Source organism: Python bivittatus, unplaced genomic scaffold, assembly GCF_059951505.1.
Source record: "Python bivittatus isolate LINGU-HERP-01145 unplaced genomic scaffold, Pbiv_v1 ctg000020_np1212, whole genome shotgun sequence".
Classification (NCBI taxonomy): domain Eukaryota; kingdom Metazoa; phylum Chordata; class Lepidosauria; order Squamata; family Pythonidae; genus Python; species Python bivittatus.
This window is the reverse complement of record NW_028277030.1, coordinates 81,697,216-81,723,075: the sequence shown is the minus strand read 5'-3', so window position 1 is coordinate 81,723,075 and position 25,860 is coordinate 81,697,216. Positions and strand designations below refer to the sequence as shown.

General features: G+C 38.6%; 2 protein-coding genes and 1 long non-coding RNA gene across 5 annotated transcripts in view; 1 reads left to right on the top strand and 2 right to left on the bottom strand.

The window, feature by feature from the left end:
- Positions 1 to 1,313: 1,313 nt before the first annotated feature.
- Positions 1,314 to 4,243, bottom strand: LOC112541493 (uncharacterized). Of its 3 annotated transcripts, none has more exons than XR_015796514.1 (3): positions 4,190 to 4,243; positions 3,205 to 3,400; positions 1,314 to 1,989 (listed from the first exon to the last, which is right to left on the bottom strand). It is a non-coding gene; the product is annotated as an uncharacterized LOC112541493 (long non-coding RNA). The 3 variants fall into 3 exon arrangements; XR_015796516.1 differs by lacking the exon at positions 3,205 to 3,400 and adding an exon at positions 2,960 to 3,065; XR_015796515.1 differs by having other exon boundaries at positions 3,205 to 3,433; positions 4,190 to 4,236.
- Positions 4,244 to 7,877: 3,634 nt separating this feature from the next.
- Positions 7,878 to 21,400, top strand: LOC103048478 (solute carrier family 22 member 2). The gene is made up of 11 exons (XM_007435091.3): positions 7,878 to 8,294; positions 9,098 to 9,201; positions 10,344 to 10,498; positions 11,258 to 11,426; positions 12,574 to 12,688; positions 13,521 to 13,627; positions 14,421 to 14,635; positions 15,950 to 16,058; positions 16,401 to 16,513; positions 17,463 to 17,562; positions 18,617 to 21,400. Exons 1-11 carry the CDS (start codon positions 7,878 to 7,880, stop codon positions 18,681 to 18,683), a joined length of 1,671 nt encoding a protein of 556 aa, XP_007435153.1. The 3' UTR covers positions 18,684 to 21,400.
- The window catches only part of LOC103048709 (solute carrier family 22 member 2-like), a 27,738-nt gene continuing 23,211 nt past the window's right edge, over positions 21,334 to 25,860 (bottom strand). Inside the window, exons 8-10 of the mRNA XM_007435092.3 lie at positions 25,452 to 25,560; positions 23,792 to 23,904; positions 21,334 to 22,771 (exon numbers count right to left, since the gene is read on the bottom strand). Coding sequence (XP_007435154.1) covers positions 22,647 to 22,771; positions 23,792 to 23,904; positions 25,452 to 25,560 — 347 coding nt within the window. The 3' untranslated portion in view covers positions 21,334 to 22,646. The remainder of the gene's footprint in view (positions 22,772 to 23,791; positions 23,905 to 25,451; positions 25,561 to 25,860) is intronic.

The window sequence follows — 25,860 nt, the reverse complement described above, 5'->3', positions numbered from 1 at the left end:
TGGGGATAAAATGAGGGGATCCCTGTTACCCAGGTAGTGAGCTCCCCAATGAAAAGTGGGGCATAAATAGTTAATCAATCAATCATTGTTGGACTCATGAGACTGCCCCAGGGACCCATTAGTGGAATTGTCACTTAGAAATAGTTGGCAAATGGGGATGCATTAACTTATGAGAAACTGCCCTAGTCAGAGGATTTTATGAAAATACATAAATTCTCCTTTTTCTCAGTGATGGGTATTGTTATCATTATGAGGCATGAGTGGGTGGGTCGAGTCTCAGAACAGCTTGGACAGAGTTCAGACCACTCATGTATTAGCTTTCCCAACAGACTAGGCTATATAAGTCAAAGCCACAGTGCCCATTAGGATCTCTGCCCAAAATACTTTGATCCAATGGGTAAACTAGCTTTGAGCTGTATCTGCAGCAACACTGATTTCTTCTTTTATAAGCAGCTGCATTTTTTCTGGGTTTAAGTTCAAAACCATTAATGTTTTGCAGAGTTTTTTTTTAATTTAAAAAATGAACCATATGGTCTTTTTCATAATTCTTCAAAACATTTGTTCACTCTCCTCTAAACTAAAATTCATTATCTCTTGAAGCATATTGCTCTTTTGTGTGTGCCTGTTGCCATCATATGCCAAGATATTCAGTTTAAATCCTTTTGCATCTTAAATCATTTTAAATCCTTTTGCATTTACGGATGTTTGTGTTCCATTACTATAAATATCTGGAAACAAGAAAGTTGGGCTCTGGAAATACTTGAATAGTGTAATTATTTATCCTTCTTCTTTTTTTTTTTAACTGTGTCCAACCAAAGAGATCTCTGATCCAACATTCTGCTCCCATGGTGGCAAATTTGCCTAAGGTCATCAGAAGCTCTCCAGAGCACTTTTAGTCACCAGTCTTCTTTCCATAGGTAGCAGTGAGCTGAGAATATCTGCCCCTCCACACCAGATTTTTCAGGGAAATACAAACTCATCCAGTTTAGCTGACTTTCCCAACTTCCAGCTTGTCAGAGTTACATTTTTGCTTGCTCTTCATGGTCTTCATTGAGTTTGTTTTCGTTATTTAATCTGAGGACTAGAATTAATGCCTATGTTGTGATTTTACTGTTACTTTAGATCAGTGTTTTTCAAACTTGGCGACTTTAGGTGGCGTGGACTTCAACTCCCAGAATTCCCCAGCCAGCACACTGGTTAGATTACATTATCTCTATGCATTCTGATTGTTTAGAAAAGAACATAGAGCAGGGTGTATAGACTTTCAGTCTCATAATTAAGGCAATAAATGGGGGAAAAGAGATTGCCTTAATGAGTGCTTTATTTAGAAAAAGGTTCATATCTATTACTGTTGGTAATTGCAGTACAATTGGATTATAAAGATTTCTCTTTTCTCTGTTATGATCATGCATCATCACAGAGTTCAGGAAGAAAAATCAATTTTCAGCTCAAAGGTTTTTGTCAGCATATGCTATTAGAAAAAGAAAAGGAAGAAAGCTGACCTTTGTTTCATGGTATAGATTACACTGAGACTCTTATCTAACAGCAGTCTACCAGGAATCATTTCACCATTGCCCCTAAATACATTTGACCTATGGGTTTATACTAAAAAAAATAGCAAGAAATGCAGTGAAGATTTTTGCATCTTTATTTAGCAAAATGATGGATCTAAATGAAATAATGAGACTCATCTTTTCTTTTTTTTTTAAACAGGTAGCCATTACTTTATTTTAGAGAAATGTCAAGACAGCAATGGCAACATACCTCTTTCTAAGGTCAGATTGAAAAAGGATGCCAAATGAGGAACTTCAGCAAAAATCCTGTAAAAGACTATCAGTCTTTATTGTGCCTCTTGGACTTTCTTAGCTGTATTCATGTTCCTATTTATGAAGAGGTCTAATTCAGTTATTGGAACTTCCTTCCAAAAACAGGGCTTCTAGTAGGAGCAATTGTCCCCTGATCCTTTTATTCTTGAATACTGTATATTTTCTATAGTAAGAAGGAAAAAAGATGGAAGAAGTTAAGAAAGATTGTACATTTGCAGGATAATTTTTCATTTTAGGAAAATATATAAATACATGTTGAGGTTCTAATGTTATAAGAGAGGATGAAAACTTTCTAATAATAAACTTCATACTATTCATAATTCTGTTCTGGTCTCTCATGCCTCTCTTATTTTATTTTTTACAACAGCATCCACATCCTGAAGCCTTTGCTCATAGGGCAGATAGTAGACTGTACTGTCCAAAATCAGCTTGCAATCACAAGGAATCCTGGTTGATCCCTTTCTATTTTCTTTGATATTTTCCCTTGGACCTAGCCTGGTATATATTTTTCCTTATTTTTAATGATACTTTAGAACTCCATTTTATTATTTAACCTTATTTCTTTCATGCATTGTGATAAATACAATCATCTGAGCCAATACTGATTCCTATACTGGGGCTAAAAAATAATTTAAAATAACAATTGTAAGTCCCATTTCTAAATCTAGACAATAATGAATAAATATGACCAATGTGCATTTTTTTTAAAAATCATGAAAAGGGAGTTGCTTTTTCTGGTGGGAATACAAATGGATTTGGATAAAGAAAGCAGAAGTAAAACCAAAGTTTTCATTCAGGCCTAATTGGGATGCTGTACACAGTAGTTGCCGAAAGCAAATGGGTCAAGTACTTCAAGGCAGCTGGATGATAAAAACATTTAATCAGTCTCTGAAAATAAGAAGCAACATTATGAACCAACAAACAGAAACAAGTACAGTACAAGCAAAATATTCAAAGCTAACACTAAAAAGTCTTTCTCTTCTCATTCCACTGCTTTACAACAAAGCTACTTCTGAAAGTAAGTGTTTGGCTTAATGCTTGCTTCCCAGTTAAGGTAACTTGAGAACAGAACATTCTAATTAAATTCAGGTAGCTGCAAACAATCCTTCTTGGCAAGTGTGTCTGACTCTTACCTGCTAGGACAGATGTCTCCCAAGAAGTTCATAGATGCTTTTGCATAACATGTTGGATGAGAGTCCAAGAGACTAATTTGTAGCAATGAATTCATGGGCCACAGAACTAGAATGAAGTATGGTAAAGACTGAAGTCTATGCTAAGTGTAATTTTTTTTAAAAAGGAGAAGGGACTTTGAATACCAAAAAAAAAAAATCATTCAAAGAAAGAGAGAAAGCTTACAAGATAGATTTTTAGGACTTACTTCAGGCCTAAATACTCAGTACAAGATTTAGTATTTTTCAGGAAGTTCAAAGTTCCTTCAGAGACGGGGCAAGGTTGATCTTTACACCAAGCATAGGATTTTCTGCTCTCTAGTTTTAGAGCTGTATTCATCAAGAAGGGGAGGGAGAAAAATACAATGCTCCAAGGCTGGTAGAATGTGGTCATGTTCAGGCACACTGAAATCAGAACTGGATGTAAATCAATTGTGACTGTAATGAATGAGACATGGGCAGGATCTGTGAGGCACCACGGTGATTGTCATCTAAGATGCAGTAGCTATTCCGTAGAGCAAGACAAACCAAGCATCATAATATCTATTGTACAGAGCACATCCCATGTAATTAAGGGAGAAGTAGGAGGCTTTGGATAGGCCACATATTTAGAGGACCAATAGCACTGATGGAAAATTACTCTGGATTAGACAAGAGGCCTACATAGTCCTGCATCCTGTTATCACAGAGGCTACCCTGTAACCTGTCAAAACAGTAGCCCCTCCCACTTGTGATCTCAGCAACCTGTACAGAGGAGCATTCTTCCTCTAATACTGAAGATAAATAGTCATAATGGCAGGTAACCACTGACAGCCTTCTGCCCTCAAGAAGTTATCAAATCCTCTTTGTCCAGGCTGAAAACCATCATGACATCATGGAATAACTCCAGACTTTAATTAAGAAGGAATACTTCCTTTTATTTATTCTGAATATCCCTCCATCCAGCTTTATTGGATGATCCTGGGAATTAATATTTTTAACCCTATCCCACTTCTTCCACACCATGCAGTATATTATCATCTATCATATCCTCCCCATTCAATGTTTTTCTAAGGGAAAAAGTCAATTTATTGTAATTCTTCATCATAGAACTCTACCCATACTCTTGATTATTTTGATCTGTCAAATTTTGCACCTTATCCAATTTGGGATATAAGTGAAGCCCACAATAAAGTTTGGCCAGGTAGAACTCACCAGCCGTTAATGCCCTCTTATTCTAGTCCAATCCTTTTTGTCCCTCCTTTCCTACTGGAAGAGTTACTATTACAAGTCCAGCAATTCTTATACTTTGAAATGGAGCAACTTCTGCTTATCTTGTTTAGTGCTAATAGTGCAGAGTACAAGAGTACATGTGTGCTCTTCAGGCGTGTTAACACACTCTGCCAAAAACATGAGATTATGCTCTTTTACAGACTGATGGGTTACTAATTATAGAAGTAGAAGAGCTTCCAGGAAAGCAGATTTAATGGAAAGCAATCAGAGAGCAATGGCGCTCTTTGGATTCAGAGCCTATATATATTTTAAAAAAAGAAGTGAAGAGATACGTGAATTATTACTCTCTCTTCTGTCTTTCTTCACTTGTTCATAGCTTTTGTAGCTGCATTTTTATCAAAATGATGGGAGGAAATATCCTCATAGCATATTGTGAGAAGTTGACACCGTACAGAATAGAACAACAAATAACAAAAAAACAAACTTTATTTTTATTGGAATACATGATCAGCCCACACACTTTCCATTTGCTGGGCATTCTTTCTCACTAAGAAAATAACTCCTAGGGTCATCATAGTTCATTCTCTTAAAGGGACACATATAGATACACCTGAAAAGAATGTTGTTTAAATCTTGCTCTTTAACATAAAAGGCTCCAAAAGCAATTTGATGGATCAAAGAAAAGAAAAAAGAAATAAGAGTGGAAATAACATTGCATTAAAAAGAGGAAAACAGTGAAGCCAGATAGATTTGATCATAGTTACAAAATTTATAAGGGACCTTCAGTGTGAGATCTTCAACAAATTTGATAGCGCACTTATTTTTCATCTTATTCTCAGCTTTTTGGCCTTTTGGCCTTTTGGCTAAGAACCACCTCATTCTGTCATAAGTTCATTGAATCATATATGAACCAAACCTCCATGTACATTATAAGGTAAGTAAAACTTTAGAGAATAGATGTTGCCAGGTAGCATCTATGACATTAAGCAGAAATGATCCATAAGACTGCTTCCATATCTAAAAGTTCCAACCAAATTCTAGTTCTAAAAGTTAAAGGAGAGAGGGGAAGGCAATGAAAATCTCTGCTCTGGAGTCTTGCAAGGTCAGAAGATTTTTTTCCAATAATGGTTGCAGTTCTGAGAGAGGCTTCCAGGTAAAGCTTTTCTGGTGCTATTACCATATTTAGTCAACAGTTTTTATAGTGGTCAGGTGTTGTCTTCTATCTAGAATTTTTTTTTTTCTTGTCAGAAAAAAGGAGGAAAAGTCAGCTTACTGAACAATGCCTCTTCACCATAGTAGTAGTACTTAACGCAAAGGAACTCCATGGTCAATCTGAAAGTATTTAGATTTTGAACTTTAGAAATGTGTGTTATTAATGATCTACCTGTATAAGAAGTCATAGTTGAGTAACTTAGGTGGAACACGTTTTGCACATATAAAGTGGTTTTAGATGAAGTCCTCGGCTTTGCCACTGAAAGAAATCTGGTAGTAAGACTGCAAAAGTACAGTGGGATGCATCCCTGGTCTGACAGGAGAAAAGAGATTTGCATGTTCATTTAAAACATGTTTTACCCAATCTCTCTCTTCCTCTGAGGATATTCCCCCAAAGTTTAATCCTAAAATAAGACATATTTGTTTTACCATGACCCTTATTCCTTAACCTTAATGTTCTATTATTATGCACAATATTAGGGCTGTGAGAAGCAGTTGATGGAATGGTTTGTAAAACACATTGGCACAGAAATGAAGCCCCCTCCTTAAAACTTTGATGCTGCGGTTCTGAAGGCTTTCCCAGGTTGTTCATGCATGCATGAAGAGATAAAACTTTCATGGAAGGGGCCATGATGAGGGGCAAGAAAGGGGGAATGTTGGAAAACAGTGTACTTCCCACACAGCCTAATCTTGGATACCCTCCTGTCCTGAAGGTATATGAGGTAGTCACTCAATATAAGGGCAATATTACTGTAAGTACTCATTAGACAATCTAGTCCCATGTTCAAGAGACACAGTGTTCTTTTTTTTTTTTTTTTAATGTGCCTTCGAGTAACTGTTGACTCCTGGAGATTGTGTGGACAATCTGCAGTTTTCTTGACAAGATTTCAGAAGTTGTTTGCCCTTGCCTCCTTCCTAGGGCTGAGAGAGTCTGGCCCAAGGTCACCCAGCTGGCTTTGTGCCCAAGGTAGGACTAGAACTCCCAGTCTTCCAGTTTCTAGGCTGGTGTCTTTATACCAAACTGGCTCTCACATTGTTCTTTACTGTCCTAGTGGTCATATTTCCCTTTTTTATATATATAGTAATTTTATTAAAAATTACAGTTGCAACAATAAAAGCTAATTCAAACTATAACAAGAATAAAAAGAAAAAAATAGAAAGTGCAGAAAAGAAAAAATAGAAAGAAAATAGAAAGGAAAGGAAAAATAAGAATATAATAAAGAAAAAGAAAAGAAATATATAAAGAAATGACTCCCCTCATTACAAGTATAAACAATTTTAGTAACTTACCATCTTCTCTTAAAATACAACAAATGATCTTTTCTTTTCATATCCCATCTCTAATCTATAAAGAAATCCTTGAAGCCTCATCATTTCGGTCCTGATGTCAGCAAACGACCATTACGGGTTACCACAGATAACAACATTTCTATTTTAACCTTGATCAAATAAACTAACTTTATATTCCTTCCATTTACTTTTAATAGTCTTGATCTTTAGTCCCCTCAAATAATGTCCTAGAACTTGATTTCTTTTCATTTTTTCTTTGTTCCATCTCACAAAATTCTTCAAGCCTCTTTTGTAAATCCAGTATAGGAAAATTATCTAGGTCACTCTCTTAGTTTGTTATTTGTATATCCCTTTTAATTATTAAGCTGGTTACTTTTGTATGTCCAGTGTCACATCTTTTTCCATGTCATTCTTGTAGGCTGTCATTTTTAAATCCACTTTTTATTTATTTTTTTTATTTATCAAACTTGTCACCACCCATCTCGTTGAAATGACTTTCAGATCAGTCTCAATCTTGTCAGGTAAAATTTGTTCCTCTCTCTTCCCCTCCCCCCCTTTTGTGGATGACTCTGTTTTTTAGTCATACCAGAACTGGAGTATTTTTTATACAAACCTGAGGGTGTCCTACCTCTGAGCTATAGTCCCTGAATGGTCATGCATGCTGACTAAAAACTGTGACTACCACTTGCAGAAAAAGTAATGTTGGTTATATTTAAAAAAAGAAAAAAGTATATTATAGAATTGTGGTTTAGGTTATATCATGGGCTATAGAATTTGACTAACTATTTAGGAAAAGCATCTTAGTAAAATTCAGCCTCGTCTTGCACATCTTCTGTAATCCCTCCCGCAGATGTCTGTTTCATTCCTGCAGATCTTTGTCCTACATATGCTGATGCTTGGAGGAAAGGCTAGATCAGACAGTTAATATTGGAGTGCTAAATTTAACAGTAAGATTGTGTGGGGCGTGAGACTTCAAGTGTGATGTGAAATAGCAGATTAGAAACGAAGTCTGCAATGCATGGTTTGTCAATTTACGAAGTGAATTAATGGCTTCCCTGTGACTTTTGGTCCAATCACACCTTGTTAATTTAAGCAATTTTGCTGCCAACAAAATGTTGAGAGGTGCATGTGAGGCTGTCACTTTTAGTAACCTGCTCCCAGAGCAAGAATGCCAACCTTAGATGATATTCTAGAGCACATTGGAGAGTTTGACTTGTACCAGAAAAGGGCATTTTTTATCCTGTGTTTGCTCTCTGCTGCCTTCACACCCATCTATGTTGGTATCGTTTTCTTAGGTTTTACTCCTGAGCACCGTTGCCGGGCTCCTGGGCTCCCTGAATTAAGAGCCAGATGTGGCTGGAGCCTTGAAGAGGAGCTGAATTATACCCTTCCAAAGAAAGAACCCTATGGAGATGCTTTCATTAGTCAGTGCCAGAGATACAATGTGGACTGGAATATATCTGGGCTCAACTGCACAAATCCAATTAATTTTTTCACTGCTCACAGCAACCTCAGCAACATTCCTGTTGTTGCATGCCAAGATGGTTGGCTTTATGATTTCCAAGGTTCATCCATTGTGAGTGAGGTAAGATCCCTGCAATAATCATAAATTGCTTGCTAGGCGATAAAGTTAATATAAAGAGCTAAACCTCTGCTAAGCCACTTTGATATAATTTTTATTATATTTTATAATTTTTTATATAAATTACATTAAGTGTTTGAATTGGTTGCCATTTTCTTCTAAGTACTTCCTTACTTGCTTGGCAAACGACCTTTGGACATTCCTAAGTATGGTAACATTTTCTGTGAAAAAATTATTAATTAATAAAACATATTGTGATTGGCCTATGGGGCCTGATTTTTTTGTGCACCCTGTATAAATGTTCTAAATAGGTATTTTTTAAAAGCCTTCAACTTCAAATAGAAAATGTGGATTATATTGTTTAAATTTATTCAGAGAGGACAAACATCAAAGAATGAGACATGAAATAATAATCCTGCACAACCACCTTGAAATAATTTGGAATTACATGACAGAGTTCCAGATTTTGTCATGTTTAGAGGATGACTCACTGATAATAACAGGGTAACTTGGGCATGCTGATGTATTTTTAATTGCTGAGATTTAATGTCTCAATTTTAATGTCTATATTTTATTGTTAAACACTCAATGCTATTTTCAGCAAAAAAGGTGGGGCAGATTTTTAATTGAATCGTGAAGAAACAATATCTTGACCTCTTTCTGAACCCAACAGGGAAAAAGGAAAGGTATATGGCTATTATATCTTAACAATATATTAGATACATTATTGCCTTTGGGTAAAATAATAGAAATATTGGGATAAATTTTGACGTACTTTCTCTAACATGGATGCTTCATCTTTTCAGTTTAACCTGGTGTGCAAAGATGCCTGGAAACTGGATCTATTTCAGTCATGTGTGAATGTGGGCTTTTTTCTTGGTTGCATAAGCATCGGATACCTGGCAGACAGGTGGGTGAGATTTTCCATGTTCAGTTGCAGTGTTTACTGTTTCTCTATTATGAAGAAAAGAGGGAGCTGCAGAGACTCCACTCTTTAGAATGGAGTTGCCTTCTGTTAGAAAATTAACACTTGGAACTGAACGTTATATTATGTATTCAGAAGGTGAGAATATTTGCTCTCACAGTTGGGCCTTTGCTGCCCTTTCATTTGGTCAAATGAGGTTCTATGCAACCTGAATATTACTTCGCGAAGGGAAAATCCATTCAGCCAGCAGGAAATAAAGTGGTCTGAAGTATTGTTTCCTGTGGCATCCTTCCCTGGTTTATGACCAATTAGACTTTATTAGCCAATTTGGCTAATAAATTTTATTTAGCCAGTTTGGTGTAGTGGTTAAGGCAGTGCCCTCATCTTAAAGTGGCCAAGTTTGGACAACACTGGGTTAAGGCATCAAGCTAGAAACCGGGAGGCTGTGAGTTCGAGTCCCACCTCAGGCACAAAGCCAGTTGGGTGGCCCTGGGCCAGTCACTCTCTCTCAGCAGGAGGAGGCAAGGGCAAACCACTTCTGAAACCTTGGCCAAGAAAACTGCAGGGACTTGTCCAGGCAGTCGCCAGGAGTCAACACTGACTCAAAGGCACACACACACACAAAAGATTTTATTTGTGTGCCACCATAATCTCCAAGGGCACCTGGAGGTTAGCAACAATACTATAACAATCACACAGTAATACATTTAAAAGTCTACGGTAAACAATAAAAATATGAAATTATATTAGCACAGCAAAAGGAAGAAATACAGTTAAACCCTGTCCTCTGAATTAAGCAACTTTTGTAAGGTTTTGGAGCTGAACAACCTGTGCAGGTTTTTGCAGGTCCTATGAACAGACCTTAAGAAGAGACACGCAATAACATACTGTATTGCACCACCTCAGGTCTGAAAATGCTTGGCATTTTCTCTCCCAAGCTTTTCAACATGCTTCCACCTCAGAGCACTCTGGATCAAGAGGACTACTCTACATTGATGAATGAGTTAAGAGAAATTTGTCTGGGGTTTAACTGGCAAATAATTCAATGTCTTCATAACATTAAAACTGTGCAACTCCCTCCTGACTTTTAAGTGTATAATAATGCTTGGGATATTTTTTCACTCTAGGTATGGCCGAAAACGGTGCTTATTAATTACCATCCTAATAAATTCCATCTCCGGTGTTCTTGTGGCCGTTGTCCCTAGCTACACATGGGTAGTGGTTTTTCGCTTGATACAAGGATTGGTCAGCAAAGGAGGCTGGTTAACAGGATATATCCTGAGTAAGACTGTTTATAGTTTAAATGTTCAGTTAATACCGCGCAGTAAACTACTGTACCTTTAAGCATGATTCTGACCCTACTCTTCTACAGAAATAGTCAATTAAAATAAAATATTAATATTTCCGTCTAACAACACTGGGTGACTTTTCATTTATTCAGATAAAAGTTGCCTTATAACTTTTTTTGTTACTTCAGAATGTACCAATAGTCATCTTTGCTAATATGGAAAGCAGCTTATTCACTGTGTTCATAAAGGATGCTTGGCACAATCAATAAAGTATACATGAGACGTAAGAATATTTGCAGAGAGGGTCAAAACATTCATGGTGGTGGCCACAGCCGTGCAATCTGAGCCACGCGATCCGTCATGACATACATTAAAAAGGGATGGGGCTCAGATCACATGACTGTGGCCACCATCTTGAATATTTTAATTCCCTTGTGGACAGCCTTGATGGGATGGCAAGTTTAGGGCAATTTTAATCTATCTGAGTTGGGAAGGTTCATAAAAGTCTAGGAATATACTGAATACTTTTGATGGTGTCATAGAAAGATATACTTCACTGTTTCGTAGAAGTTTAATTTTGAATGATGAATAGTATCTCTCACATTTAAAAAAAAATGGAAACTTTCCTAATTGAGTAGTACATGTAGAAGACTAAAATTTAGCTCCCTTCAGGTAATGATGGTGGTGATGATGATGATGATGATGATGATAATTTGGTTACTGTTTATTTAATTTCTTCTCCCCTTTCAAAGTTGCAGAGTTTGTTGGCCTGAACTATCGAAGAACGGTTGGTATAGTTTATCAAGTGGCCTTCAGTGTTGGACTCCTTGTCCTTGCTGCTGTTGCTTATGGAATTCCCCACTGGAGATGGCTTCAACTTGCTGTCACATTGCCAAATTTCTTCTTCTTACTCTATTACTGGTAAGTAAGACTGCCACTGTAATCAAAACAGAAGAAACACAAGAATACAAATAAAATATCGTTACCAGGAAGAGCCTTTTGGGGTTCTTAGATTGGGGCCTAACTAGATGTTTTATTTTTCCAGAAAAAAAATGCACCGGTAGCCAGCTTTGCTTTGGCTGTACTACTCATATTTAATATCCCAAGATGTTAATATTAGGGATGTGTAATCTTTGGATTCAGAATTTTGGAACTTTCAGCATATGCCTTTAAACAGCTGTGTCTTTTCTTGCAGTCACTTGATAGCTACAGAGGGCAGCTGCCTGATCCTGGGAAAAGTCATGCTGCTTTAAAGTGTGACAGATAGGTGCTATATTCACGGTTCTGTGCACTCCAAAGTATATTTTGTCAATTATTTCCAAGTTAGTATATTGTACTTTAATTATGAAAGGTCATTGAAGATTGGACAATATTAATCCATGTTAATATCTGAGAAAGGAACTGTTGTGTTGTAAGGGTTATCCGAGTTTGGTTCTTCTTTTGTGGAAGTTTCATGTTCCACCTAGGCAACATCTTCAGTGCTGTGAACTTGGGGAAAAGAGCTTTGTTGCTTATTGTGGAAATTGGGATTAGATCATCTGTGCTGCTGCATTTTGTTTTCTATGTGATTGTCATGCCATTTTTGTTATAATGATGTGGTGCCATCCATTGTAGTCCCATCTCACGCAACTATTAAACAACACCCAGATAAGCAACAGATGATACTGCATTGGCATTACAAGAATTAAATATGTCAATCACATGGAAAACAGCAACACTCAACAGCACAGCCCATCCAATCATATACAACACTGGTATGACAGACAACTATATATTCCCCAGCTTACCAAAAAATCTCACTCCTCCAAGATCATAGTACTGAGATATGACCTAGGTGGGTCAAACGCAGACAACTCCTGACACTCCAACCCTGAACTACATATATTCTTTACCATCATGAGTTTCATCAAGTTGCCATGCAAAAGGGAACTTGGACTGGCTCCCGCATACTTGCCATAGGGAAGCTGAATCTTGTTTCCAAAATAATGTCTCAGCCAGCTCAAGACAAGCCCTATGTCATCCTGACTTTCTGTTACCATCAATGTTACATAGATACATTGCTTTATAGGTGTCTTCCAGAATCCCCAAGATGGTTGATAGCCCAGCAGGAAGATGACAAAGCCCTGAAAATTATTAAACGTATTGCAAAGGGGAACCAAAAGAAGCTGCCGCCATCCATGGAGGTAATCAGACCTATTTCCCTGCAAACCTACCCCTGGTGTGGGTATGCTATGCAGATAATATTCTGAAATCTGGATTTAGCACCCCATTTGGCAAGCCAGGATTCTGGAAGCATGGCAGAACTTGTAATTTTCAAAGCACACTTTGCAGACTTATTGCCTCAGTTCAGCCGACTGTGGCTTATGAGCATATAGCTTTATGTTATTTTGAGCTTCTTAAATGAAGAATGTGGTATAAATATAATAGTAAATAAACAAGAAGCTTAACACGTTAGCAAAGCAAAGGTTACCCCAGCCGAGTTGCTTCCAGGTGGACATTACCATGAACTCTCTGGAAGAAAAAAGGAAATCCTTGTTAAATAAGGATTGTGTATAGAGAAGTGACTGTAGAAGGAGGCTGGTGGAAGATGATTTTCCTCCCTAGGTGTAGAAGATGTCTCTGATTTCCAGAGATTCCATTCCTACTAATATCTAGGCAACACAACTCCATTCAGGAGGGTTCAACAGCTGGTGGGAAAGGCATTTTTGGACAGATTAGGCTGTTGAGAGGAGGACAGGATGGGAAAGTCACCTCTTTTATTGGCACTTCTGAATCCACTCCACCATGCTTTCTCTCAGTCCTGAAATAAACATGGACAGCAGACTAACATTTGTGTTACAAAGTAGGAACATATTTCCTTTTTGATAGCTGCCTACTGTGCTTCCGCAGGACTGACAAATTTGAAATTCCATATATTTTTTATTTAAAAAATTGAAAAGCTAAGTCCTCCCACCAGAATCCCTATACCATGATTTCAATCATCCTCAACACTGAAAAATGTTTTGTTTATCCTAGAAACTTCAGCCTGAAGAAGAAAGAAGTGATAAGCCTACCCCTTCCTTTTTGGACCTGGTGAGAACGCCACAGATAAGGAAACATACATTAATCTTAATGTACACTTGGTAAGAAAAGTTTATTTTTAAAAAAGGTCCAAAGACATCTCCATGTAGGTCCAGCTTTACCATCGGGCCAACTCAGAGAGAGGCCCGCAGAAATAGTTAATAAGAATGGCATCAAGAAGAGAAGAAGAAAAAGAACAGAAGAGACAGCAGTGTGCCATTGGAATCAAGCCTGTTGGGTCAGCATTGTCAGTGTTTTTTCTTTTAATTAAACTGCTAGCTATCTAGCTTTTGCCTGTGGAAGGGAAAAGACTAGCCTTGTCTGTCACTTGAGCAGAATGTCTTGGCTCAACCCTGTCTTCATGGAAACAATCCATTTTCTCTCACACCTGCAACTTTTGAGAGGAATCTTTATACTTAGCCAAGTTCTTTAATTGCTTGAACTGGAATTTACACATTGTGATAAGCCATTGTTTGATTAGCCGCATTTCAGTGGTTCATCTCAGTTAGCCAAATTTAACATCCTAGGCCATAAAATTGTGCTTTACAAATCACAGTGGTTAGGCTCACCCAACAACACGCTAAGCTAAAATGAAACAAACCACAGTGTGACGAAACAGGTGTGAACCAGGCCTGCTTTTATAACGCAATGTGTCTGGGCATTACTGTCAATGGGTAGCCCAAGTGTGCTTTATATGCATCAATCCTCTAAGCTCTTAGGCTCTAGCCACACTCATGTTTAATTTTAAACTGTCTTCCAGCTTTGGAAAATGGCCTGAAGCAATACAGGGCCTTCTGGGCGAAGAATGCTCTGCAGAAAAAAATGGCTTCATCTAGCTTCTACTTCTTTGTCTAGGTTTACCAGTGCTGCAGTGTATCAGGGCCTCATCATGCATCTAGGGATTGGTGGAGACAACATTTATCTGGACTTTTTTTACTCTGCTCTTGTGGAATTCCCTGCCGCCCTCATACTGATACTCACGGTGGACCGCATAGGCCGCCGCTTTCCCTGGGCTGTGGCAAATTTTATGACAGGAATCGCCTGCCTCGTTACTGCCTTAGTTCCCGAAGGTGAATGACATAGTGAGATGTTGTATGTACCCCTTTCTCTCTGACCCAGGGGTGAGCAACTGTGGCCGTGCAGTTGGGTTGAGCTCTGACATCCATGAGGCCAGCCAGCACGGCTAGTGGTGAGGAACGAAGGGAGAAGCAGTCCAAGCCATTAAGCACCAGGATGCGCTTAAATTGCCCACTCCTAATTGAAATGTATTGAAGAAGTCCAGTATGTCAGGTTTCTCCCCTAATCCAATGCTATTCTTTGCACGTTTTTCTGCCAGAAAATAACGTATAGAGCTTGTATCATTCCCCTCCCTCTCATGAACAGGGGGAGATAGAATTAGGAGACAATTTGGAAAATAAAGTGGTCCAGTAAGGAAAGGGCTAAGCAGATTTTCTTTGCCCACCCTTCCTTCATTCTGACATAAACAGTAAAATCCATCTATTTGTGCCATACAAATAAAAAATTGATGCCCCACCCCCACCCCTGCATGTACTTTGTACAATGTCTATTGGATAAAGTTGACTTCTGAAGCATGGACATATGTATAAATGCTATGCATGCTCTGGATTTTTTTATTTCTTTAGTAAATTTATAGGCCACCCATCTCATATACATTACTCTGGGCAGCTCACAGTTAAAACAGAATAAAAACAGTAAAAAAAAACAGAGTAAACATTAACAAAAATGTCACAAAAATAGGAGCCGAGAAGACTCAAAACACTCAAACAAGCCATGACATGGGCTCACCCATGTTATCAGGGCCCCAGGCTTGATGACAAAGCCAGATTTTGGGGATGATGTTCCAGAGGGCAGGCACCACGGCAGAAAAGGCTCTCCTCCTGGGTCCCAACAACAACAGATGGGACCTGGAGCATACTTCTCCTGCCAGATCTAACAGGACAAATAGACGCCATTGAATACATAAAGTATCGTAAGCTTTTATTCTCTAAGTTTTTATATAATATATAAATATTCATTATATAAGTATTTTATTACATATAATTTTTAAAGAAATACAAAGAAAACAGCAGCCACTTGGGTCATCTAGACCACCCCAAATCTATGCAGTATCTTATTTCTATGCAGTTTGGAGGTTTTAAATCTATCTATCATGCCTTAATCCCTTATTCCCTGATAAATATCAGATGCTGTATGAGTAGCATCACTTATCCAATAAAGTAGAATTCCTAATTAGGTATGACTTCCCGTGCCACCTTTGTATCCCCCACTCATAAAATAAAAGCAAAAAGCAAACAAAAAAACCAAAAAACCAAAGAAGTTAAAAACCAGCATTAAACTGAGAATATCATTCAATATCTTTTCAGATCTCTATTGGCTGAAAATGACTGCAGCTTGCTTGGGCAGGCTGGGTATTACAATGTGCTATGAAATGATTTGCTTAGTCAATGCAGAATTATACCCAACATTCCTCAGGTGAGTGAATCCTCTTCCACTATCCTGGGTTGGGCTGGGCTGCCTTTCTTGCTCAAGTAGTCTTTGATGTTCAAATCCTGCTTCTGCTGCATGTGCATTTCCATCAGGTCATATTGTGAACGTTTTTCTAAATCCTTTTGGTTTCACAAGCTAAGGGAAATGGAGCCACCCAAAAGAAAACCTGATTGGTTCTCCAGGCAAAAGGAAGGAACTGGCCTGGGAAACATGGCTGACCATTTAACAGGATCATTTTTTTAAAAAATACACCCGTCATATTGTTTCAGGTTCCTTTGTACTGATAAAGATGAGGGTTGTTTTCTCTCTGTGTGTGCTTTTTTAAAGGAATCTGGGGGTTCTTGTCTGCTCTTCCATGAGTGATATTGGGGGGATCATAACTCCATTCATTGTCTATAGACTGGCAAATATTTGGCATGAACTTCCACTTGTTGTCTTCGGTAAGAATGATCTTTTGTTCTTTTGAATGGTTGAGGATAAGGGCACCATTTTTGCTTCTGTGATAGCAAGTCTCAGATTTCCTCCAGTATCTCAGAAGTATCTTGGCAGAACAGTACAGCCTGAATGACCTCTGGTCAAGCTCTTGAAAAGAAAATCTCTAAATCTCAGGGTCAGGGTAAGGGTAAGTGATGGAATTTGTAACTTGTTCTATTAAGCAATTCAGTTTAATCAATGATTCACATAATGTTACTCTTGGCTGCAAAGAGGACTTGTTCCTCTTCATCAGCAAAAAGGCAAACAGTGCCAAGCAGAGGAAAGATGGCGTTAGAGAGGCAGAACTGCACTGGTAGGAATTACAAGAAAAGGCAAGGGATCGGGTAGGAGTGACCTAGCACCCCACAGTCCTGAATTCTGGCAGGGTGACAAGCCACAAAAGTCAAGATTTAAAACCAATTTCTCCCGTGTCCTTGTGTGACCTTTGTGATCAGACAATCTGGAAAATGAGCAGGGCAGCCCTTGGCTAATCTTAAAAAGCTCTTGGTATCATTGTTTGAGAGATGCCCAGAGGGAGAGAGGCCAAACCTGGAGCTCCCTGTAGGCTCAATTTAAAAAGAAAGCTGCCTTTTAAGATTTTTCAGTGCCAAAAAACCAGATTGTGGATACCAGACTATCTATGCTCCTGCTTTTTTTCACTTGTCTGGAGATTCTTTCCTTCATATAATTTTGTAGTGGTATTTAAAGGATATGGTTGGTCTATATTCTTATTTTTATTCTTATTTTAGTACTCCTAAAGGCTTGGTGGAGGAAAAAAAAATAAAACATGCATTTACTTTAATGCATTTCAGGCATGCGTTTTTTACTTACTTCACAAATGGCTGAAAAAGCATGATTGGTATCCTCCATAGCAGGATTCATATGGTTCCTTTTGTTTCTTCTCTCTGCCTGAAGCTGCCATCGGCCTTGTGAGTGGTGGTTTGGTTCTGCTCTTACCTGAAACCAAAGGGAAACCTTTACCTGAGACTATTGACGATGCTGAAAATCTGCACAGGTATGGTCTCAGGACGTTTCTTAAATAAAGAGGCACCATCGAATATTTTCTCTTCAGAATTAGAAAACAAGAGTGCATTCCTCTCCACCCAACTCCCCTAACCTCCTGAAAAACAGTGTCTCAGGAGATAGAGTTTATGAACTGTGGGGCATCTTGTCTGTAAACATAGATGGTTGAGATGTTTTCCTCCTTTTTTTTTTCAGCTGAACCAGTGGTTTGGCTGTTCTTAGAAAACTGGCCATCTTCCTAGGATGTTCTAATCATTTTATAACCATTTCCTGGACCATTTCCTCCCCAGAGGGGGCCAGACTGCAAAGAGCTTCCATTAATCAGGGAAACCTCTGCCAACCATTTCCCAAAATAACTGTGAACAGCACAGTTCTCCTCAAAACTTAAAAATCTACACTCCAAGATGGAGCTTTATGCTTCAAAGAGCATCTTTCTCCCACCTCTGAAAAAATTTCAGCCTTGCATAGAAAGAACTGCACTGATTGTCCCTCATCCAGGCCCCTGAGCCATTCTAGAGCCTTCATACTGCCTGACTGGCCTAGCAGATAATATTGCATGTCCATAACAGTATTTTCTTCAGCACCCTAAGACATCCACACCAAACTGAAACAGCACAGGGAACTCTCAGGCAGCTTCCTTGTGGCAGTTGCCCTATCAGGCCCCACTCTTCCTGAGTCTGAGGTCTAGAACTGCCTTTTGACAGCTTATAGCAGCAATGGTTGAGAAGCCACAAACCAATTCATATTTTCTGCAGTGTTCTATGATCTGGCTATCTGGGACAGCTTGATAAATTTAAAATAGTCCTCCTTTTGCAGTCATTGGTGTGAAAGCCTGAAAAAGGCTGGGGTCATGCAAGTCATGCAGGGTCTAAAGTATTTCTCCCAAATCATTTTCAACAAATGCACAGCCCTAATACTTTTTCTTTCATGAGTCAGTTAGCCAAATAGGTCATGATAATATACTTAAGAATTTGGATGAAATGGCTGTGGTCATTAGTTTGATTTGTTTTATTTGTTCACATTCATCTCTTGGTTTCTTTCCATAGACCAGGAAGGCCCAAAGAAAAAATTATTTATCTTCATGTGCAAAACTCAGATGTGACAACTTACTGAAGACAGCTGTGTTCCCCACAGTTTCTCATTGAAGCACACGGAGTGCATAAGGAGTGAAAACCAAAAGGGTGGATACAAGCATAACCCTTCATGAGGGCTCTGAATTCTTTGAACTTTCAGTATTCTCTGCTTGTTTCCAGTCATGACTGTGACATGTTCCAGAGAATTCTGTGGTCCTGGTGAACATTTTAAAGTCTTCCCCAGGGTGGTCCCCTCCAGCTATGTAATCTACCTGGAAATTCTGTAAGATGTAGTGAGTTTCTCAGATTGGAGGAAGACATGCTGTAGACAGTGCCTCCTCATAGCCTAAAATGCAGCATGCAAATTATGGCCTTCATATATAAGCCCCATTGAGTCTAATAATCCATATGACTTTGTTGATGAAACTGCAGTCTTAAGGATCCATACATGAAGATACACCTCATTCAGATAAATGGGAGGTACTTTTGTGTAACATAATGTAAATTATGATAGAGAAATTGACATTGTCAGAAAGCTTGATTTTACCCTGTACCTTATTTTTCCTTAACTTTCATTCTGTTTCATTTATCAACTGTGAAGTTTCCTGTTTTCCACACAAAACTGTACATGCATTTTCATGAACATTTCTTCTAATACACAGTGCTGTTAACAGTGTTCCTAATATACAGATTTTTATAAGAACTTTTCAGAAGGAATTAGCATTCTGGGCCAGAGTCCTCACTTAGGAGAGATGTGCTGGGCACATACTCCAAATAGTGCATAGGCTCAAAAACCCTACCAGAGTTTCATTTTATTCTGCTGGTATAATAGGTAGTCCTTGTTCAGCGACCACAATTGGGACTGGCATCTTGGTCATTAAGTGAAGTGGTCACTAAGTGAAACCATGACTGTGCTTATGATCTTACTTCAGCTTTCTTTTGCTTTACGGACCCGTGAAGGTCATAAATGGGAGGACCAATCATAAAGTTACTTTTTCATCACCGTCATAACAGCAAACTTTTGCTAAACAAGGCAGTTGCTAAACGAGGACTACCTGTAGTTAATCATGTGATCCTCCTGTCCCATTAAACAATGCAATTTGATAATAGCTGTTGGAAGCCTCCAGAGAAGGGCCATACTCAAGATTTCAGGAGCCATCTAGGCCCTCGGGTCCTCAACTTGTGCATCCTGTGAACAAGGTGGACAACCAGTTTTTTAACCCAGAGTTCTTTCTAATCATGACTGGAAAAACTGACAGTTTAGTTTCCAGCCACTTCTGAGGCAGAGGTGACAATGTAGCATAAATTCTAAAATATGCTTCGCATTGTTTCAAAAAGAAAACAAGAAAAAAAAAACTTAGAAAAATAGCAGAAGGCCTATCCCTACTCATGTAAATAAAGTGGCTTTGACCAATTTGCCTCACTGTCCAACCTACTATGGCCCTTAATTTTCCTTCCCCAAGTGTTAAGTGCAGGTCTCAGGAACCTCTGCTTTAGAAAATGTATTGATTCTTCTCTTCCTAACTTTGGGTGCAACCTAGACAAAACTGAGAATCCTGAAGACTATGCAAAAATGTACACACACCACATTTTGCATAGAGCCTAATTTCATATTCACAGGCACATACACAGCCTGCCTACATGTACTTGTACATGCACGGTCTTCCATTCTTCCCCCCTCCCGGTTCTGGGGGTGATTTGGGGATTTATTTTCTCTTAGTAAAATTGGGCACTAGGATAGAAGTATTGCATTAATGAGATGCTGGCGAATATGCACCGATAGGCATCCAATTGCATTCTCCTACTGAGAATATCTATACACATAGGTATGTTTATATGTGTGGAAAGAGTAGTTTATAGTGAACAGGGCCAAAAACCTGTTCTCCCTTTCCCAAATACTCCTGAGAACAGCGCTTTGCTCGAGGGCTCTTATTCTAAGCTTGGAAGTAGGCAACTGCAGGGGCAGAGAATGAATGTTAAAAAAAAGGCAGAAATCTCTTGGTCACCTCAAATTAAAAGTGAAGACTGCCATTTGAAATTCATAAAATTTTCCGGATCACCAGAAAGGACCAAAGAGAAGATGAATGGTCCCGTGAAAGGGGGGAAGTGAATATGGAGTCCAGAACTCAAACGTATTGAGGGGATAAATAAAGATTGTTAAAACCGGATTTCTGAGTTCATGAAGTAGGTCTAGTTCCTGTTCACCACAATAGCAGGTCCTGAATCCAAGAAGGTGATTCCCCATGCAATCTCAGAGCAGGGAACCTACTAGCTCCGATGCAGTTCCCCCTAATCAAAACCTGCTGCTGAATCTTCTACCAGTAAGGAGATTTTAAGAGATTTCCCCTCTCCCTCTTGGGCCATCCAATACGAAAAAAATATCCAGCCTCTTGAATAGATAAGAACAACTTTACTACTGGCATTAGAAAAGCAATAAGGATACAGACATGCAGACAGTATCATACAGGCACAGGACTAATTTTAAATAAATAATAAGCTACTGAACTCAGTGGGTGATTTTCCATATGTCCCACAGAGGAGCTTGTTCAGAGCTAGTAGTTCTTACATACGTACAGTACATACACTGAGCAGTTTCCTTTAACATGCAGCATTTGTCCAAGGCACAGTGCATATTTAAACAATCTAATTCTCCCTCCTCCCTCATAAAATGCCCAAAGCAAGAGTTATCTCTGCACAAACGTCATGGAGCAGTTCTCCCCATCTCTTCTGGGCTGCTTAATCCCTCCTTCTGGGCCAGATCTCTTCCCACCTGGCCCATCTGAATCCAGTCTGCTTTTCCTCTTCTTGGACCTACAAGCTTCTATCCTCCCACAGCTGATCCACTGTGCAGTTTCCCCAACAACGAAACAGTCAACTGCCTCTGTCTATCTGCATTGGCCAAGCTGAGACTGTCTTTCTGAATCTTGGCACCCCTCTCCCCTCTCCTCTTGTAGGTTGGATGAGTGGAATCCTTGCTACACAAAAAATACAGGGAGAAAAGTCTTGCCCCCTCTCTCCTTTAACTCTTATCTACTCATGCAGAGTCTTTTTTCCCTAACTTAAAACTTAGCTCATATTCCCTTTAGCTGTTTATGTTACCTTTCCTCCTTTTTCCTCAACTAATTTCCTATTTCTTTCTTTTTCTACCATTGATGCGTTTTTGTGAATCTGGGTCTGTTTGTGTACCCACAACTCTTTGCACTTTCCCTAACCCTTCCGAATTTTGTCTCTTTCTCTCCCCATGTCCTTCTAGACATCCACCGTGTTGATTTCCTGACTCCAAGCTATCTAATGAGAAGCCTTGTATTGCTTCCCTTTATCTCTATTTATCTTAGCATCTCCAAGGGTTATCATTCCTCTGCTTCTGACTCCTTCCAATTGTAGGCATGTGCAACCAGAACCAAAGCACCCATATTAACTCCCTTACTTCTCCTGGCAAACTCTTGCCAGTATGCACCAATTTTAACCCCTTTGCCTATTTCTCAACTCTGCTGTAACCAACAGGGTGACATAGACATTTCAATTTATTTATGTATTGATTTATTTTACTAGCAAAAGGATGTTTATATGGGTTCTGGGCATTATAAAGAGCCCAAAAAAAGATTTATACATACATGCATAAAAAGTAAAATGAAGTGGCAAAAGTTAAATCTAAGACCCTAGAATAAGAAGAAGGGATAGTGTTTTAACAGACCTAGAACTTCCAATCATATTACAATCTTTAAACATCAGGTGAAAAGCATTATTTTCACTACCCTCTGCTTATTTTCACCATTCACGTGCTGTGTATGTTGTATTGACCGTACTTGTCCGTATAACACAGGCACACATGGAACAAGTGAGTAGTGTGTGTGTGTGTGTGTGTGTGTGTGTGCATAAAATACCTGTCTCAATGAAAGACTTTTACAATTTAATATTTTCATTAGCTAGCAATTAGATCTGGACTTCTTATGGACCACATCTGAGCATACATATTTCAAAAATATTGAAATCTGAATTTGCTTCAAGATTGACTGTTTAATCCAGCATGGTGGAAGTTTTCTATGTCATCAATGGTCTCAGGCAAAGTACTTCCCTTGGTCTCGGGCAGAAGCAGCACTGATCCAGCAGCTATTAACCCTAAAACAGCTGCCAATAAAACATACAAAAAACAACATCAGAAAGCAAGCTATGGCATATTGTCAAGATGGACACACAGTCATTTTATTTCTGTTGTTTTATTTGTGCTGAATCAAAATTATCTGTGTTTATATCAGGGTTCTTAACCTTTTCATGCCATGGACCTCCTTGAAAGTCTGGTGAAACCTACAGACTCCATCTCAGAAAAGTGTGTTTACAATATAAAACAAAATACATTGTAAATAATAAATAAATAAAATATATTGTATTATGCTCAAATGCAGTTATAAAAACATTGAAATCACAAATATGTAATGTAGTAATAACTGTTCTTTATTAATCCATTAAATCAATAACAAGATAAGCTAAATTTCAGGCGGGGCTTAGTGAAAATAAAGTTGTGATTTTTTCACATCCACGGAGACCCCTGAAATCTATTCACAGACTTCCAAGGGGTCCTTGAACCCCAGGTTAAGAAAGCTGGTTTATATGTTATGTATTTTCACTGCTATTTTCAGTTTAAATGTTCATAGATTGTAATTGTTGAAAGTTTACAAAACTTTAAACATTGCCTAAATAGGTGGTAGCAGTTTGCCAATCATCACTGATCTGAAAAAGTCATAGCAGGGTCAGAACTGATTAGCGCTTGGATAGGAGCGCATCAAGAAAACCCAGAACTGTGGGCCAGAGTGGGAAGTTGAAATAATCTTCACAAAGATACATCGTTCCGATTGCCTGAAGACAATGTTAGCTATGAAGAAATCATTGGAGTGACAGAAATTGGTAAGTCAGTCTTCTGCTTCATTTCGGTTCCCTAAGCCATGCAATCCGACTACATTTTCCTCTTTCATGTTTCCAACCTTGGAATTCCAGTCTCACAAGCAGCACACCTGTCAATTTATTCTAGGATACAGATCTACATAGACCTAACTCCATTTAAGTTCAGTGGGACTGAATCCCTGGATGAGTACAAAAGTGCATGATTGAGCATTAATGAGCTGCAGCTGCCATAGATAGAGTATGACTTACTGAAGACTACAAGAGGTAGCTCACGCCAGACTTCTGTCAATCTGTAGACGATAAATGGGGATATGATTCCCCCAAAATCGCACAAGGAAGAACATACCATCATGCCAAGGTTTCTGAAAGAAGAAGAAAGAAAGAAAAAGAAAGAAAGAAAGAAAGAAAGAAAGAAAGAAAGAAAGAAAGAAAGAAAGAAAGAAAGAGAAAATCAGACTGAAACACTTCCATACAATATATATACAGAGCTTAATAAAATAAATGAATAAACGAGAAATTGTCTTACTAGAAAGCAAAGTACCAAATTTCAGTATCATTTTTAGTCCCTGGAATACCTCTGAGCCCGAGATAAGCCTATGAATTTGGTGGGTGGTTGTAGCACAATTGTTTGTCTGGAAAGACACTGAGCCCTTCAGATTCCTCTGTAATGTACGTCCTACATAAAAGGGACAGGGGAGGGCACAGAGCATATTTTATTCTTTTTAGGGAATGTTCTGCTATTGAATTAGTCCACATTCTTGCAGCTCTCTGCTTATGTTCAGGAGAAATTCATCTAACAAGATCTCCCACTGAATTCATATGTCCAGCAAAAGATTTGTGGGTGATTTGCAGCCTTCTGACCTTAAGACCACCTGATTCTCTGAATAATGAGAAGTCTACCATGAAGAGGCATGAGAAATACTTTTCACATTTTTAAAAATTAAGACCTTACCAATGTTTTCATTTTTTTCTTTCTAGAATGAAGGATCTGAATGTGGGAAAAAGAAAAACTAACAGATTTGTTTATCTCAGACTTTGGGTGCTTAACTCTTAAATGCCTGAAGTTGAATGCTGGTTTGTAGTGCTGAAATCAAGTCTTCCACAACTACGTGACAAGCTATGACAAGCTATTTCTGAGTGAACACCTCCATGCTGGAAACAGCTGTAACTGATTAAGTTTGGCTAGTGCATAAAAGTTAAAATCTTGCTTGATTTATTTTTATAAGAACTTAATTTCTTCCTGAACAGGATGGAAAGAATTGACATTAAAAATCAGCTGTGAGAGAAAGCAAAAATGTTAGACCTCTCCAGCTTTAGTGTAATGCAGATTTTTGTTTCTTTTGTATAGGAGCACCCAGGACAATTGCAGACCTGATGTCTTGGGTTACTTACAAATATGAATACAATGCAGGGAAGAAATGGATTCATGAAGAAGGCAGCACAGTCAGCTGATGCTGATTCTGGGTCTCAAGGCCATCACACAGAACCCCTTCTCCATACAGAGCCAAAAGCTGTTAGAGTCCCTTCTTTAGCATCCCAGTTCAAAACTGCCACTATTTCTAGACATCCCCTTGTTTTCCTCCCTTTTGGTGAGGCCAAGGTTCCTCCCTGAAGTGTGGTGAATGCTACCCTCTCAACCCTTGTATTGAGGTAAGATTCCCTTAGTTGGCATTTACCCATGAAAAAGGAGGAGGTGCCCTTGGTCTTGCCCTGCCTTATCTCCAAAGTTTCTCCACTTTGGAATTGCCAAGCTAATTCTATTTTGAGGTGCTATCTCCCTGAATTAACTTTGTTACCACTGTAACAATGTTAATTCAGAGAGATAGCACCCCAAAATTGGTGATAACTAAGTAATCAAATATATAGATTACTCCATTTGAAAAATCATCTTCCTTGTAGCGACACCTACCTGAGATATGTTGGATACAATTCCGAATTGACAAAGCAGACCATTTCAAAAGCCATAATGATTCCCAACCTGCCAAAGCAACCTGCAATAATCTTTAACGAGTGCATATCTGGAAAAAAAATATGAGTACATAGTTTACTGAAAATAATTTATTGGAGGAAGATGATTAATACTGGTGAAATAATGAATTATAGCTAGTCTTCATTTAGCAACCACAATTGGGACCAGCAACTCAGTCATTAAGCAAAGCGGTTGCTAAGTGAAGATCAGGTGACTGCAACTGTGCTTACGACTTTACTTCAGCTTTCCTTTGCTTTACAGTGTCAGACAGGTACAACTCCAAACAGCCAGGTGAGCCCAAATGGTGGGGAAGCCTCAGCTCACAAGGAAGCCAGGTGAAAAGGCAAAT